This window comes from Ornithorhynchus anatinus, chromosome X1 (genome assembly GCF_004115215.2).
Source record: "Ornithorhynchus anatinus isolate Pmale09 chromosome X1, mOrnAna1.pri.v4, whole genome shotgun sequence".
Lineage (NCBI taxonomy): Eukaryota > Metazoa > Chordata > Mammalia > Monotremata > Ornithorhynchidae > Ornithorhynchus > Ornithorhynchus anatinus.
This window is the reverse complement of record NC_041749.1, coordinates 114,697,677-114,712,537: the sequence shown is the minus strand read 5'-3', so window position 1 is coordinate 114,712,537 and position 14,861 is coordinate 114,697,677. Positions and strand designations below refer to the sequence as shown.

General features: G+C 52.8%; 2 protein-coding genes across 5 annotated transcripts in view; one reads left to right on the top strand and one right to left on the bottom strand.

The window, feature by feature from the left end:
* The window catches only part of RFXANK (regulatory factor X associated ankyrin containing protein), a 16,754-nt gene extending 10,204 nt beyond the window's left edge, over nt 1-6,550 (bottom strand). Inside the window, exons 1-5 of one of the 2 annotated variants that reach the window (XM_029050446.1) lie at nt 6,349-6,550; nt 4,270-4,500; nt 2,478-2,561; nt 1,600-1,665; nt 804-904 (exon numbers count right to left, since the gene is read on the bottom strand). In XM_029050446.1, the coding sequence (XP_028906279.1) occupies nt 804-904; nt 1,600-1,665; nt 2,478-2,561; nt 4,270-4,500; nt 6,349-6,529 (663 nt within the window). In that variant the 5' untranslated portion in view covers nt 6,530-6,550. Of the gene's footprint in view, nt 1-803; nt 905-1,599; nt 1,666-2,477; nt 2,562-4,269; nt 4,501-5,467; nt 5,643-6,348 lie in introns of those variants that run through there. The other variant, XM_029050447.2, reaches the window with a different exon arrangement.
* The window catches only part of BORCS8 (BLOC-1 related complex subunit 8), a 27,648-nt gene continuing 18,702 nt past the window's right edge, over nt 5,916-14,861 (top strand). For 2 of the 3 annotated variants that reach the window (XM_029050453.1, XM_029050454.1), the window contains exons 1-2: nt 6,485-6,564; nt 7,964-8,076. In XM_029050453.1, the coding sequence (XP_028906286.1) occupies nt 6,528-6,564; nt 7,964-8,076 (150 nt within the window). In that variant the 5' untranslated portion in view covers nt 6,485-6,527. Of the gene's footprint in view, nt 6,106-6,484; nt 6,565-7,963; nt 8,077-14,861 lie in introns of those variants that run through there. The other variant, XM_029050452.2, reaches the window with a different exon arrangement.

The window sequence follows — 14,861 nt, the reverse complement described above, 5'->3', positions numbered from 1 at the left end:
TGGAACCAGCGGGCTGGCTCCTTCAGCAGCGTCACCGCGGTGCTTAAGGTTAGCTGTTGGATTCGTTCATCTTGCAAACTGCTCCTCTTTCTTGCTGCTCTTGGCCGGCAGGCTGGGTGTTTCGCGAAGAAAACACACGCCCCAACACCTCTCCTTGAATAGCTCGAGCGGAAACCGTCCCGCTGGCCGGAATCTGAACTCAGCTCCTCTAGAGAGGAGCCGCGGAGGCCTCTTAAGAGCGAATGGTTGCTGGCGCAGGTGGGTGTGGAGGAAGAGCCCAGCTCCAGGCTCTGAATTTAAGTCGGGATGTCACGCACCCAGTCCACGTGTGAGAAAGGGAGGTGCAGCTTAGAGGCTGGCCCGAGCTCGGATTTGGTTACGGGTCCTTGGTTCGCCTCAGGTCCCAGAAGGGCAGCCTGGGCCTCCTCAAGCTTTCAGTGGCTAGTCCCTGGCTGGGGGAAACGTCACAAAGAGGAGCCATCGGGACCCCTGTTTAAGGCTCCGGTGGACCCGCCTGCCCCAGTCCCCTCCCTGGAGCCACGTCATTCATGCTGACTGGATCGCATCCCCCTTGGAATGAGCGAAAACACACACGTTTGCAGGGGTGTCCTTGCTGCCGGGCTACAGTCCCAAGAAAAACAAGGGGCAGGACAGGCCTGGAGGGCACAGAGCCAAAAGCTCTAGCGGAAGACGAGAGCCTCAATAAGCCCCTCGAGCTTCTTGAAGAGACGGGGAGGGATGAGCTAACAGGAAGAAGGGAAAATGCCAGGTGTGTTTCCCACCTGCTGTCGCTATCCCCTTACCCGCTCCAGCAGGTAGCGGACCGTCTCGATCTCTCCAAAGGCGGAGGCCCAGATCAGGGGGGTGAAGCCGCGCTCGTCCGGTTTGTTTATCAAGTTGTCACCTGGCAGTGAGGGAAGTGGGGCTGAAACACCTCCCCGCCCTAGTCTCCAGAGCAGCAACCCTGCTGCAGCCCAACCCGACACCTGGCAGGGGGAGGGGAGAAGGGCGGGGAGAGAAAGACTGGTGACAGCAGTCACCCACCCAGGTTGGTCAGGGATATTTTCGGGGGGGAAGGGGCGGGGGGGGGCTCAAGCTGGTGCCCAGTTAGATCTGAAGCCAGAGAGGAGAGGCTACAATACCAACATTTTTCAGATAGAGGAAGAAACAAAAACACCCAACCGTTGACTTTCCCCGCAGAGCCAAATGCCAGTGATGGGGCAGACGGAGGAATAAAAGCAGCCATGCAAATGAGCACTGGCCCATGGAAGAAGTCAGGCGGCTGATGTTTACCATTGCCAGATGCATCAACACAACGAGATTGGTAAGCGTGGGGAGGGCTGGTATATGCTGCAGGCTGGTAGGTTTCTGAGCATATCTGCATGACTGGTTTAAAAATCTTCCCTGTGCTGAGCCAGGATGATGCATCAGGAGGGAGGTGTTCACTGACACCCGACAGCTGTGTTTCCAAGCAAAGCAAACACACGGAGGCCACGGCTGAAGGTTCTCCCAGTCGGCGGCTTCATCCGCCTCGGAAATACTGGCTGAGAAGTAGAGAGTTCAGGGAGGAGAGGAATTCCTGCTCAAAGTTTCACGCACCTTTTCGAAGATATTCTTTCAACTGGTTCAGTTCTCCCTGAGCAGCTACTTGGTGGATGGACAGAGCTGTGATTTCCCAGATTGAGGTGGGGCGGGAGGGTGGAGAGAGAGGAAAACAAACAAAAAAAACAAAACCAAGAAAAACCCAGCAGCTTGTACAAGATCGGAATCACCTTGCTGTTCTGAATGTGTGCGTGCTGCAAACTGACAGAGTTCTGTGTTAGGATTCGGGGGAAAAGAGCCAAGATATCAAACTTTGGGGAGGTATAGCAAAGCTTAAAAACTTTAGCACCTCAATCCAATTGATTCCTCCTGTCTCCCGTTAGGATTCACAGCCGTTTGAAAGACTACTCAGTCAGTGTCCAGGGGCTGTTCACAACCTAACAAAGCCATGACCTTGAGGGATAGTTTGCAGTTGACTAGTGACCACCTGTGGGTGGATTATCCATGGCAGATGTCAAAACCCACCTGCCTTCTCTGTAGCCTCCCACGCTGTAGCATCTGCAGTTCCCCAGGGCCCTGTCTCACATCTCCGGGACAAGTCCTTTGGTTAACTTCTTCCCTGCTGCCCAGATGGGGGCACAGGTTCCTTCCCCTGCTTGGTAGTATTCGCCCCACATCACCCCCCTCCATCAATGTGGACAACTGAGAGCTGTGTGTAGTTAGGCAGCAGCCGAGGACAGATGTCGGGCTGGTCAAGATTTCTGGGCCGGAGTAGCCTTCCCCCACTCCCTTTTTCTGAGCAACCCTCTCTTAGTCAGCCTTCCCCCTCCTCCTGCTCTTTAGCTGTGGAGTAAACGTCCACGTGCCCAGCCCCTCCCCGCGTCGGATTCGACGGAGCCACCTGGTCCGGGGTCCCCGGGACGGCCGATACTCACAGTCGAGCGTGGCGGGCAGAGCTGAGATCTCGTTTCCCCGCTGCCGATTTGTCAGGGTTGTGGAGTGCTTCAGTGAATTGCCCACTGAGTGACAAGAGAAGGGAAGTGAGGAGAAGGAGGTGGTGGGAGAGGCAGGGGGAAGGAGTGGGGGAGGGTGTCTCTCAGGGCTTCCTGGTGTGGTGAGAATCGGTAAACACATTGGAAAAGAAAATGCTTTTAGCTTCTTTGGAGCCACGCGGAGGCTTGACACGGGTGGAATTGTACTTTCCAAGCGCTTAGTACAGTACTCTGCATAGAGTAAGCACTCAATAAATCGTGGCTCAGTGGAAAGAGCCTGGGCTTCGGAGTCAGAGGTCATGGGTTCGACTCCCGGCTCTGCCACTTGTCAGCTGTGTGACTGTGGGCAAGTCACTTCACTTCTCTGTGCCTCAGTTCCCTCATCTGTAAAATGGGGATTAACTGAGAGCCTCATGTGGGACAACCTGATTACCCTGTATCTCCCCCAGCGCTTAGAACAGTGCTCTGCACATAGTAAGCGCTTAACAAATACCAACATTATTATTATAAATGTGATCGAACTGAACTGGCATGTGCTCTAGGTCCCACATCCTAGAGGTGCACAGCCGTTGCCCCCCCAAACCCGCCACATGCATACCAACTGCAGGGAGCACTTTAGCACAGTGCTCTGCACACACCCTCCAGGATTCAACTGGGACCCGAGGGGCCAGAGCAGGGTAAGTGAAGAGCGGGAGGTGGAATGCAAATTGCTTAGTCCCACCAGTCCACATTCACGGTCATGGCTTGCAGCTGTCACTGTCAGGAAAAGCAGCAGGGGAAGGGAGAGGAAAAGAGTCGCCCCTCACACCAGGCCAGGGTTTGGCCTAGATGGGACAGGGCCAGTCTTCCAGCCTGGTTAGAGAACTACTGTGTAGCCTCCTGACTGGAGCCAGTTGCACTGGTCTGGCGTATAGAGAGCAGAGAATTTTTGGCAAATTCTGGTCTCTGGCATTTCAGCTCTCACACCGCTTGCCCCATTCACTGGAAGCTAAAGGTCTGGGATACTGAAACTACCTCGAGCCAATAATAAGATCAGAAGGTTTGCTGCCAACCCCTTGCTCACACCCTCCCTTCTGCCCGGTACAGCTGGCAGATCACTTCTCTCCCCATCTTCAGTGCCCTTCTGGAATCACATAATAATAACTGTGGTATCTGTTAAGTGCTCAGTCTGTGCCAAGCACTGGACTATGCGGCGCCGGGGTAGATACAAAATAATCGGGTTGGTCACGGCCCTCATCCCACGTAGGGCTCACAGACTGAGGAGGGAAAACAGGTACTGAATCCCCATTTTACCAATGAGGTAACTGAGGCCCAGAGAAATTCGGTGACCTGCCCAAGGTCCTCGTCCACCAGACGTCTATGCCTCAGGGAAAGAGACAAGTATGTTTCTCCCCTGTTCGTGGCATTGGTGAATGTGGGGGAGGGGACTTGGGGGAGGGTCTTAAGGCCTCCTAGGGGTTACGATCCCAGAAATAGAACATGTTCATCGGCAGCTTCCAAATCCCGAGGCTCCGAGCCGTGCCAGGCCCCATTCCTTGTTCCAGGTGACCCATCTGCAACTTTTGGGGGGAAGGGGGGAGGGGACAGAGCCCCTGCCTCCTGCCCAGTGTGGAACCTGGAGGACGGCAAATGGGTTCCCCCTTGTTATCCCAGCTCTCCCAAGGGGAGCACCACCCAGGCCTCGGCTTCCCTTTGTCTCCCTCTGATCTTACGGCCGCCTTCCCTGAAAACTCACTATTTGGCGGGCAGAAGCCAGGATCCAGATCCGAAATCATTTGGTCTGGGGTGCAAGGGAGGAGACGCAGCATCACGGTTTCTGAGTCATCCGGGTCATCCCCAGGGGTTTCCTTTGCTTCTCTGAGGTCGGTGGGAGACAGCTCCTGGGTTTGGCTGGGACTGCTGGCAGTAGCAGAACCTTTAGAGCAGGAGTCGGCGGCTTCCTCCTTCCCCTCCATGAAAGCAGCTTCTGTGAAAACAAGAAATGGCAAAAATGAAGGCCAACCACGGAGCCTCCTGCCGACCCCTCCTGTCCCAAATCCCTGAGCCGCCACCCTCCTGGTTCTTCAGAGCGCTGACCCTCTCCACGGCCCTACTGTTGGCCTGGCCGAAAGCTCTGGTCTGGGAAATCGGAAACTAGGGTTCAAGTCCCGGTTCTGCCTTTCCCATCAGTGGGGAAAGCTCCTAGGGTGTTCCGGGAGGTGGATGGGCCCAGCAGGAATCCTAAAAGAACGCAGGCCGATGCAGGCGGCAAAGACCACAGCAACTGGGTCATAAGTGCTACGGCACCGCTTCGGTGGCCGTCACTTTGGTCGACAATGGGGTCTGCGCATTAAAAAAAAACAACTGCATGCACTGTACACTGTGCAGCACCCCTGCCCGCCTGCTGGATTGTTGCGCTCCGTGCCCTACCAAGACCCGGCCCCTTCAATCAGTTCCTTCTTTCAGGTTCTCGGTCCCAAAGTTTCAGGACCGAAGCTCATCGGCCCACTAAGACCCCTCCTGATTTTTTTTTCTTCGCAAGCTACTTTTTCCACTTGAGGCTAAAGGGAGGAGGCCAGGGTCAGCTGGACTCTGACAATTTCTAAGATTTGCATATGGCATTTCAGTACAAAGGGCAGCTTTATATTCTGACAGAGGATCAGGGAGCGGCGGGAAAGGGAGAGAAATGGGGAGAACGGGAAGCATGGGGAGTCGGAAAGGAAGAAGAGAATAATCCTAAAAGGGTGCACTTCCAAAATGTCCCATTTTCCTTGCACGACCACTCTAATCTGCAAGTCCTTAGGTGCGCCCTTTCCCATGGGAAGCAAAGTTCACCCACAATTCAGCCTAGAGAGCTAGAGGGGAAGCTTCCAAGGTTAGGGGGATCACCCACCCGGGGCCTGACCGGTTGGGGTGTCTCGTGGTGGGAGAAGAAACCCGGCGTGTGCCCTTACCGTCCGGGCTGGATGCCCGCTCCCCGCAGCTTGTAATCAGGGCTGTGGGTTAGGGTGCCAAGCTCTCTCCAGGAGCAGTAGTACAGCCTCCGGGCCTTTGTGTGGGTGGAGGGAAAAACTTGCAGCTTTCCTTTCACTCCCTGGCCCGCAATTCCCTAATCCCTTTAGCGGGGCTGCCCACAATGGACCCGCATTCTGTCCCCTCCCACCCAGCAACAGCTGCAGAAAGGAAAGAAGTGAAGAAGGGGATGGGTTGGGGAATAGGAGCACATTGGCTCTTTAAAAATTCGGCTCGGGCCGGAATGGAGAGGGTGGGGTTTAGCTCGGGCAACGCGCCCCTTTAACTGGGAGAATTCCTTCCAAGAGCGCGCTCGTCACAGCCTTTTCAGGGCCTCCCCTGAAACCAATGTGCGAACAGCGGGGGCGGGTGGGGGCTTCGGGACAATTTGAAGGTTTAAAGGGACAATGCCACTTCCTTTCCTTCCCTTTACCCTCTTACTCTCTTCCCAAGTGCCACCCTGTGGGTGAGGGTGGTCTCATGGGCATGTGTGGGGGCCTAGGAGAAGCTTTGTCCAGGGCCGGTGACACGCATTCCGGCAGTCGTGGAGGGCGTAAGGAGAGGCCCTTCATAGTCAGTGGTGAGTCCAGGGGCTCGAAATAGGGATGCAGCCCCTGCAAACTGTGTAAGAGCTGGGGGGTTGGGTAGGGGGAAGTAAAGTCAGGGACCTGGAGTTCTTCCTCCCATAATCACCATCGAATAGGACAGGGCGACTCCTCTCCCCCGCCCCACCCTGTGATCCAGGGGGCTTTTCAACTCCTCCACCCGCCTGTGGTCATGCCCCCGTCCTGCCCCTCCACCCACCGGGGCTGAAGTTACTCACCGACCCCTTGCTCCTTGCTGCTTTGGGGGGAACCTGCCCGACACCGGAACTCTGGGCGCGCGGCCCCGGGTTTCCGCGGGGAAAGAGGGGCGCCTTGCACCGCCTCCCCGCTCTCCTCCGTTTCCGCCGCCTTCTCTTCCTCCTTCCCCGCTCTGACCCGGCCCCTTCCTACCCCCCTCATGGAGGAGCCGGAGATGCAGCTCAAGGGAAAAAAAGGTAGCGGTGGGGGCGGGGACCGCATCTCGCAACGCGGCGGGGGCCCCCTACCCCTGAGGACCTGAATTTGGATTTTTTTTTTGAGGGGAAGAGATAAAGGGTAACACCGGAAGTGTGTGCGGGGGGGCAAGGCAATGAAAAGGACAATAATAATAATGGCATTTGTTAAGCCCTTACTCTGTGCAAAGCACTGTTCTAAGCGCTGTGGGGGGGGGGATACAAGATGATCAGGTTGTCCCACATGGGGCTCAGTCTTCACCCCCATTTTACAGGTGAAGGAACTGAGGCCCAGAGAAGTGAAGTGACTTGTACATCGCCTTGATTCTATTTAGTTGCCATTGTTTTTACGAGATGTTCTTCCCCTAGACTCTATTTATTGCCATTCTTCTTGTCTGTTTGCCTCCCCCGATTAGACTGTAAACCCGTCAAACGGCAGGGACTGTCTCTATCTGTTGCCGACTTGTTCATTCCAAGCGCTTAGTACAGTGCTCTGCACATAGTAAGCGCTCAATAAATACTATTGAATGAATGAACTTGCCCAAAGTCACACAGCTGACAAGGGGGGGGGAGCTGGGATTAGAACCCATGGCCTCTGACTCCCAAGCCCAAGCTCTTTCCACTGAGCCACGCTGCTTCTCAAAAGAGCCCCTCTCCCCGCAAACGAAAACAGATCCACCCTCAAACTAGCTCCGAACAAACAAGTTCCAAAAAGCCCCGGAGATCCAAAGGAAACTGCCAAACCAGTGGTTTGGTATGACCCTGGAACAGTCACCTTGGATCGGTACTGGCCGTTAATTCTGAAGGCCTTTCACTCTATAAATATTCCTCCATATGTTGATTTTTCTTATTGGAAGGAAGCAACTGAGGTACAGCGACATTTAGTGACTACTGAAAATTATCCAGCAGTCAGTCGACTTCTCCAGCCTCGATTTGCCGGAAGGGAGGAGAATACCTCTTAAACCGCTGCAGACAAAGGATCGTGGTGCATCGGGGCTTTGCTGCAGACTCATTTCCCTGGCAACAACTCCCCGGTGGAAGTTGTTGCTTTCTGTTAAGATGCACTCGTCTGTTCTCCGGCCGGACTGTAGTGGCCCAGGCGATTGAATCTGCCCAAAGGTTCAGGACGTAGGCCTGGTCTTCACTGAAATCACTTGTTCAAGCCTCCGGCGGATCTGGTGAATGGGTGGGGGAAATGCCTCTCAATCCTTGCCCAATCTGGTTAAGCCAGTTTGAGCTGTTGGAGGGGACTTCTCTCCCAAGGGATGCGAAGGAACAGAAATGGCACTGTTACAGAGAGCAGGCTTTGATGTCAGGTTATGTAAAGAGGAATGTAAGGGGGTGATTTTAATTGTTTGCTTCTTTCCCTGTCTTGTCCCTGTCTTTGCTGCAATCAACACAGTTACAGACAAATTCACAGAAAGCGTGTATGTCTTAGCCAATGAGCCATCGGTGGCACTGTACAGGTTACAGGAGCATGTGAGGCGGTCACTCCCCGAACTGGCACAGCACAAGGTGAGCCCTGAATCTGCTTTAAATTATATTTAAGCGTTCACTATATGCCAAGCGCTAAGCCCTGGGGTCTACCAGTCAAGCTAATCAGGTTGGACACAGTCCAGGTCCCACCTGGGGTGCACAGTATTTATTCCCATTTTACAGATGAGGCAACTGAGGCACGAAGAAGTGAAGTGACCTGCCTAAGGTCACCCAGCAGACAGCTGGCGGAACAGGGATTAAAGCCCAGGTCCTTCCGACTCCCAGTCTCGGGCTCTATCCACTAGGCGACACTGCTTCTTGAACCTCTTCCTTAGGTGCGTCTTTGTTTTTCTTCCCCCATGATTCTTGTACTCGCCCAGGTGCTTCGTGCAGTGCTCTGCACACAGGAAGCCCTCAATATTGTTTTGTTAATGAGATATACATCACCTTGATTCTATTTATTGCTGTTGTTTTAATGAGATGTACATCCCCTTGATTCTATTTATTGCTATTGTTTTTGCCTGTCTCCCCCGATTAGACTGTAAGCCCGTCAGTGGGCAGGGACTGTCTCTATCTGTTGCCGATTTGTACATTCCAAGCGCTTAGTATAGTGCTTTGCACATAGTAAGCGCTCAATAAATACTATCGAATGAATGAATGAATAGTAAGCGCTCAATCAATGCTATTGAATGAATGAATAAATGCCAATGATTGATTGGCATGTTTTTAGATGAGAGCAGCTTTGGATAAAGCTGTTGCCTTGGATTAGTAAGAATAGATCAAGTAGAAAAGGGTGCTGATTTTCATGAAGGTTACTTCTTAGTAAGGGGCTGGCTGGGCTGTGGGTTTTGGGGGTCTCCTTTTAAAGGCATAGCCTGGTTAAAACGTTGTACTGATTGTAAAGCCTATTTTGAGTTTCTTGGCGGAGCTCAAAGCATGTCGAGATTGTTAACTCTCAGCAGCCCTGAAGCTTAGGCAGAAATTGTAAGAGAAGCTGAGCCCCCTCCCCTCCCCCACCCCACTGAGAATTTATTCATTGGCCAACGTTTTCCAGGAAGCCAGAGGCCAGAGCTGGGAGTGAAATTTCCTGTTTAGTACTTTTTCCACTGGACCCTACTGCCAGCAACTTTTTCTGTGCTCACAATTGCCACTCTGTGTGGGTATTCCTCAATGTGTGTGTTTTTCAGTCTGGCGGGGAGGGAGGGGCTGAGGCCCAGAGGGGTTTAGGGAGGGTTGAAAGGCAGAGTCAAAGAGCTACTGACTATCCAGGGTCACCCAATGGTCAGAATTCTGTAGGCCTGATTTCCTGGAAGGGAGGATATTGCCTCTTTCATAACTACAGGCCAAGGAATCTGGTCCTTCGGGATTTTCGTGGTTAAAGAGTAGCGCCGTACCCCAGTGCCAACTGCAGCCTCATTTCCCTGGCCTCCACCCGGGTGGAAATTGATATGCTCTGTGCGGCCGGACGTGCCCATTCCCAGCACCACTGTGGTGCCCAGCCCCTGCTCCCAGCTTCCAGCACAAGGGCTGTTGGAGATCAGGTGGGGTCTCACGGGACTTAATCCCTGCATCGGTTAGCCCCGGGCTGGGCGGCGGGGGAGGGAATTGCGAGGTCTGATTTTTCTGACTGGTCTTGGGCGGGCGGGGGGGGGGTATTTTCTGCTTGAAATGTGTCTGTGGAGAGAATGGGAGATGGCAGGAGAATAAGTAGAAAGATGGCCCACAAGAGGCAAAGGAAGATAATGAATTTCAGCTAGCAGATGTGGTTACATTCCCCCTCCCCTCCGCCCCCCCCCCCCCACCAAGCGCCAATTCCTGACGCTTTAATGCCAGCCCTGTTGTCCTTCTCCGTCTTCTGCCAGTCATGATTCATTAGGAGTGAGGCCCCATGCTTGGATTACTGCTCTAGGTCTATGCTAATGCAACGTCAGTCCTCATTTTTCACCTTTGCTTTACTGCCTTCGTTTTCAAATTAACCTGGATTGCGGCACTTTATTATTCAATTATTTATTACCGGTTCATATGTGTGTGTGTGTGTGTGTGTGTGTGGCGGGGGAGAGTGTGCGGATGCTGAGAAGATCCCCATCTCTAGGACACGGGGGCAGATTCTAATGTTATTCCCGAGCTGTCATCTGCCTTGATTGAGTCAGGATCACCCCAATTTCAGGGGCTTATGTCCCCTGAACAAAAGAAAATTGGGCAAAATGTAAGGCAAGTCAGGCGGAGGGAGGAAATCTGTTTCTAGCAGTGATTATAGGGTACCTGGAGGAGGAAGGGAAGAGTCGGCAGGATTAGATTGCCGGCTGCATCGGTGATGGGGCGTTCCCGCGGGGTCCCAAGGTTTCCGATCAGAAATTGTCGCCGAGTCTTCGGAAGCAGCGTGGCTTAGTGGAAAGAGCCTGGGCTTGGGACTCAGAGGTCATGAGTTCGAATCCCAGCTCTGCCACTTGTCAGCTAGCTGTGTGACTGTGGGCAAGTCACTTAACTTCTCTGTGCCTCACTTACCTCATCTGTAAAATGGGGATTAACTGTGAGCCTCACGTGGGGCAATCTGATTACCCTGTATCTCCCCCAGTGCTTAGAACAGTGCTCTGCACATAGTAAGCGCTTAACAAATACCAACATTATTATTAACCTGCATTACACTTTGGATTGACGTGGAATCGGACTTGGTACGCACGGTCCCGGTGTTGAAGACTTCTTCCCCCGCTCCTTTCGGCAGTCAGGTCCATTACTGGGGACCCAAAGGCTCTCTGCCTGGCCGCCCCTGAGCATCTCCCGTGGTTCCCTCTTCCAGACTGACCGTGATTCAGCTTTTTCTGGCGATGCCACCGGGTTTGGGCGATTGTGACTGCGGAATCAAGCAATCTAATTGATTGAGTGCTGACTGTGTGCAGAGCACTGGACTAAGCACTTGGGAGTTGGTAGGCTCGTTCCCTGCCCATAATAATAATGATGATGGTATTTGTTAAGTTCTCACTATGTGCCAAGCACTGTTCTGAGCACTGGGGTAGATACAAGGTAATCAGGTTGCCCCATGGGGTGCTCACAGTCTTAATCCCCATTTTACAGATGAGGTAACTGAAGCACAGAGAAGTTAAGTGACTTGCCCAGAGTCACACAGCTGATGAATGGTGGAGCCGGGATTAATGTTGGTATTTGTTAAGCGCTTACTATGTGCAGAGCACTGTTCTAAGCGCTGGGGTATACAAGGTAATCAGGTTGTCCCACATGAGGCTCACAATCTTCATCCCCATTTTACAAATGAGGTAACTGAGGCACAGAGAAGTTAAGTGACTTGCCCACAGCCACACAGCTGACAAGTGGCAGAGCTGGGGTTCGAACCCATGACCTCTGGCTCCCAAGCCCATGCTCTTTCCACTGAGCCACGCTGCTTCTCATGAGCTCACAGTCTGGGGGAGGTGGAGAATGACAGATGTTAATATAAATAAATAATTACAGATATGTACATAAGTGCTATGGGACTGAGGGCGGGGTGAATGAAGAGTGCAAATCCAAATGTAGGCAGTGTGGCTTAGTGGAAAGAGCACGGGCTTGGGAGTCAGAGGTTGTGGGTTCTAATCCCAGCTCCGCCACTTGTATGCTGTGTGACTTTGGGCAAGCCACTTAACTTCTCTGTGCCTCAGTGACCTCATCTGTAAAATGGGGATTCAGACTGTGAGCCCCACACGGGGCAACCTGATTACCTTGTATCTACCCCAGCGCTTAGAACAGTGCTTGGCACATAGCGCTTAACAAATAAAAAAACAAACGTAAGGGCGATGCAGAAGGGAGTGGGAGAAGAGGAAATGAGGTCTTAGTCAAGGAAGGCTTCCTGGAGGAGATGTAGAGAAGGAATGAAATGGTCAAGAGGGTGTATGCAGTTGGGGGAGGGGAGAGAGGGTTACTTTAGAGTGGCATTGGCCGGCTCACATTACTGTTTTAGTCGTTACTACGAACATTTATTACGTGGATATGGTGTGCTGAGCACTGGGGCAACGGATTAAGACTCATTCTCTGGACCCCAGTCGAAGTTGAGAAAAACAGACAGGTATAGCGAAACAACCCAAGGCAAGCCACAATGAAGACAAGTTAAAGTTCCACAATAAAATAGCACATAAAGATATGTCAGTCGAGTGGGACTTGGAAGGAAGAATCTTTGGGAACATCAGCGCACAGAGCGACAGATTTTGGCTACAGAGCTCTGCCACCTGCCCAACGTTCATTCTCAAAGTTGGTCGGGGAGTGAGGGGGGGCAGCCCTGGTCCCCGTGATGTTCGCTGCTGAGAGGAGACAGAGGGGAAGGGAGGTTGCCCCCGGGCATCAGGTGGCCCCCAAGTCCCTGGTGGCATGAGGTGGCTGGGCTGAGTGAGTCCGTGCCATGTTTGGCAGAGGGCAGGACAGACGTGTTGGTGGGAAATGAGTGGTGTTTGGCTCCCACGTGGCTTTTCATAATAATAATAATAATCATAATGTTAACCAGGTGCCCATAGGAAGAGCTGCAGTTTCTCCTCGTCGTCCTTTCCCTGGCTTTTGCAGAACCAGACAGCCCTCCTCCCTTCCCCACCTCCAAACGGTTCTGCAGTTGTATAGCCGAAGCAGAGCTTGGAAAATCCCTTAAGAACTCAAGACCAACCCCAAATCCTAGCCACTGCTGGAATCGTCATCCTCAGCAATGGCATTTATTGAGCGCTTACTGGGTGCAGAGCATGTACTAAGCTCTTGGGAGAGTTGGTAGGCGGGTTCCCTGCCCAATCCTCACTGTCCCTCTCTGCAGCTTGGGCTGGGGTCTCCAGGGAGGAGACCTGGATGAGGTCCAGTGCTCTGCCCCCCCTAAGCGCTTAATAAATGCTATTACCACTACGAGGGTCCGGCCCAGTGGCTGCCTCTGAAGACAGACCAGAAGAGGAGTAGCCATTTGGTGGCTCCGTTTCCTGTCGGCCACCAACCCCGGGGGAGTGAGGCAGGCTAGCTGCAGCTGCCCGCTTTGCTTCCATAATACCAATTTTGGGGAGAGGGCAGGGAGGGGAAATCTACCCCTTCAGTCACTGCTCTCTGTGTGCCGAGCTGCCCCAGCGCCCACTGCAGAACCCCCAGGGTCTTTCAGGGGACCAGAGAGAGTGCGCACACACACATCCCTGCTCCACTGCGTGACTCAACCTAGCACCAAAAAGAAGCCGGCAACAGCATTTCCCTACCACCAGAGGAGGTGGTTTCCCCAACCCTTCTCAGTAACCAGTTCCGCCCCAAAAAGGGGCTCCGGGACAGGCTTTACTTTTGACCCAAGGGTTGGGCACCACCGGCACCCAATGTAGAACCCAAGATGCCGGAGACCAGCGACTTCTCAGAACGAGGTGGGTCTCCAGAGGCCCGCCGTGCGGTGTCTGGAAAAGCCTCCAGGCTCTTGGGGTTTTGGGGTTTTTTTTTAGTACCCCTTCGTTGATCCACCGTTCCGTTTTGCTCTTCTGCCTTGGTTTCCTCAAAGGGCCTGAGAAAAAGAGTGCTTGGGTTTCATGTTTATTCAGTCTTTTTACAGTTTACTCCCAGGCCGCCGCCCTGGGAAAGGCCCAGAACATGCAAAGCGGATTTATTCATCACCGCTGGGATAGAGAGGCCTTTGGCTTTTTATATCATCATTTTATATCATCCTTTCCTTTCCTCATAGTCTTGCTTCTAGTGAATTACATTGAATAAAGAGCCCAGCAATGTCAGGCTCTTGCTTAAAGGGTTCTAGTGGCAGAGATTTGTCACCCCCTCTGGAAGCTACCCTTACTTAACCCTCACCCCCACATACGCACCTAGTTAGTTTTAAGACCCTTCCTGCAAGCATCACACTGGGCCAACAAAAAAGCCAGAGAACGACCAGTGAGGCTGTTACGTTGTCATGATCTAGAGGGTTATAAGGGTCTGCCCGGGGGTGGTTGAGCTCCTGCAATTTACAGGCATCAGACGTCCCTGTTTAGGGGGCCTGGAATTAGTATAGGACTGACTATTCTTGCACTAACTCCGCGGTTAGGGCCCGTCGGTTTTGTGGTAGGACGTCAACATTTGAGCTTGCCACGGGTGTCATGAGACCATTGCTCCGTGGCAGTCTGTCAGAAGCGATCTGAATCAAGACTTCTTGGCCTAATGGCTTGCCTTTTTTAATCTCCATTTTGGGCCCCCGTTCCGGGCAAGGGAGGCTCCTCTACTTCAACCTCAAATTCTAATTTTGCTTTTAAGCGTGGGGCAGAGCTCTGTCCTGAATGATATGAAATTAGAATCTGAATACCATTTATAAAATGGCAGTTTACTCTCCCCTGGCTCCCCCCAACCAGCAACTTCTCGGGGATTTTTGAAAGCACTCAAACCTATGCCGTCTCCCACCGTTTCCATTCCAGATGCCAAATGTCCGCTTCTCTCCACAATCCACTCCTGCAGCGCAAAAATGTGAGGGAGTCGTGATTGAAATGCGTGTGCGTGTCCCGTCTCCAGAGCTGGGTGTGCAGCTGCAGGAGTGTTTTTCGCAGGTGTCAGACACAAATCTGGTAGAAAATCATTCTCCCTGGAGTATGCGAATTCCTAAAGTGGCAAGCTGCAGTGAGTTGGGGGAGGAGGAGGGGGACTTCCACTGTCTGCAGCTCATTCAAAAACCATCTCTGTCTTCCCCTCTTTTCCCCATCTGAGAATTTTAAGACTATATTTTTTCCGTTATCGATGGTACATGGGCCCTACTTTGCTATCCAAGCACTGCTTTGCTTGCTATCCCAAAGATTGGGGGGTAGCGGGTCCTGGTTTCAGGTTGGGGGGGGATATCAAGTGTTTAAGGGGTACACAGCCAATGC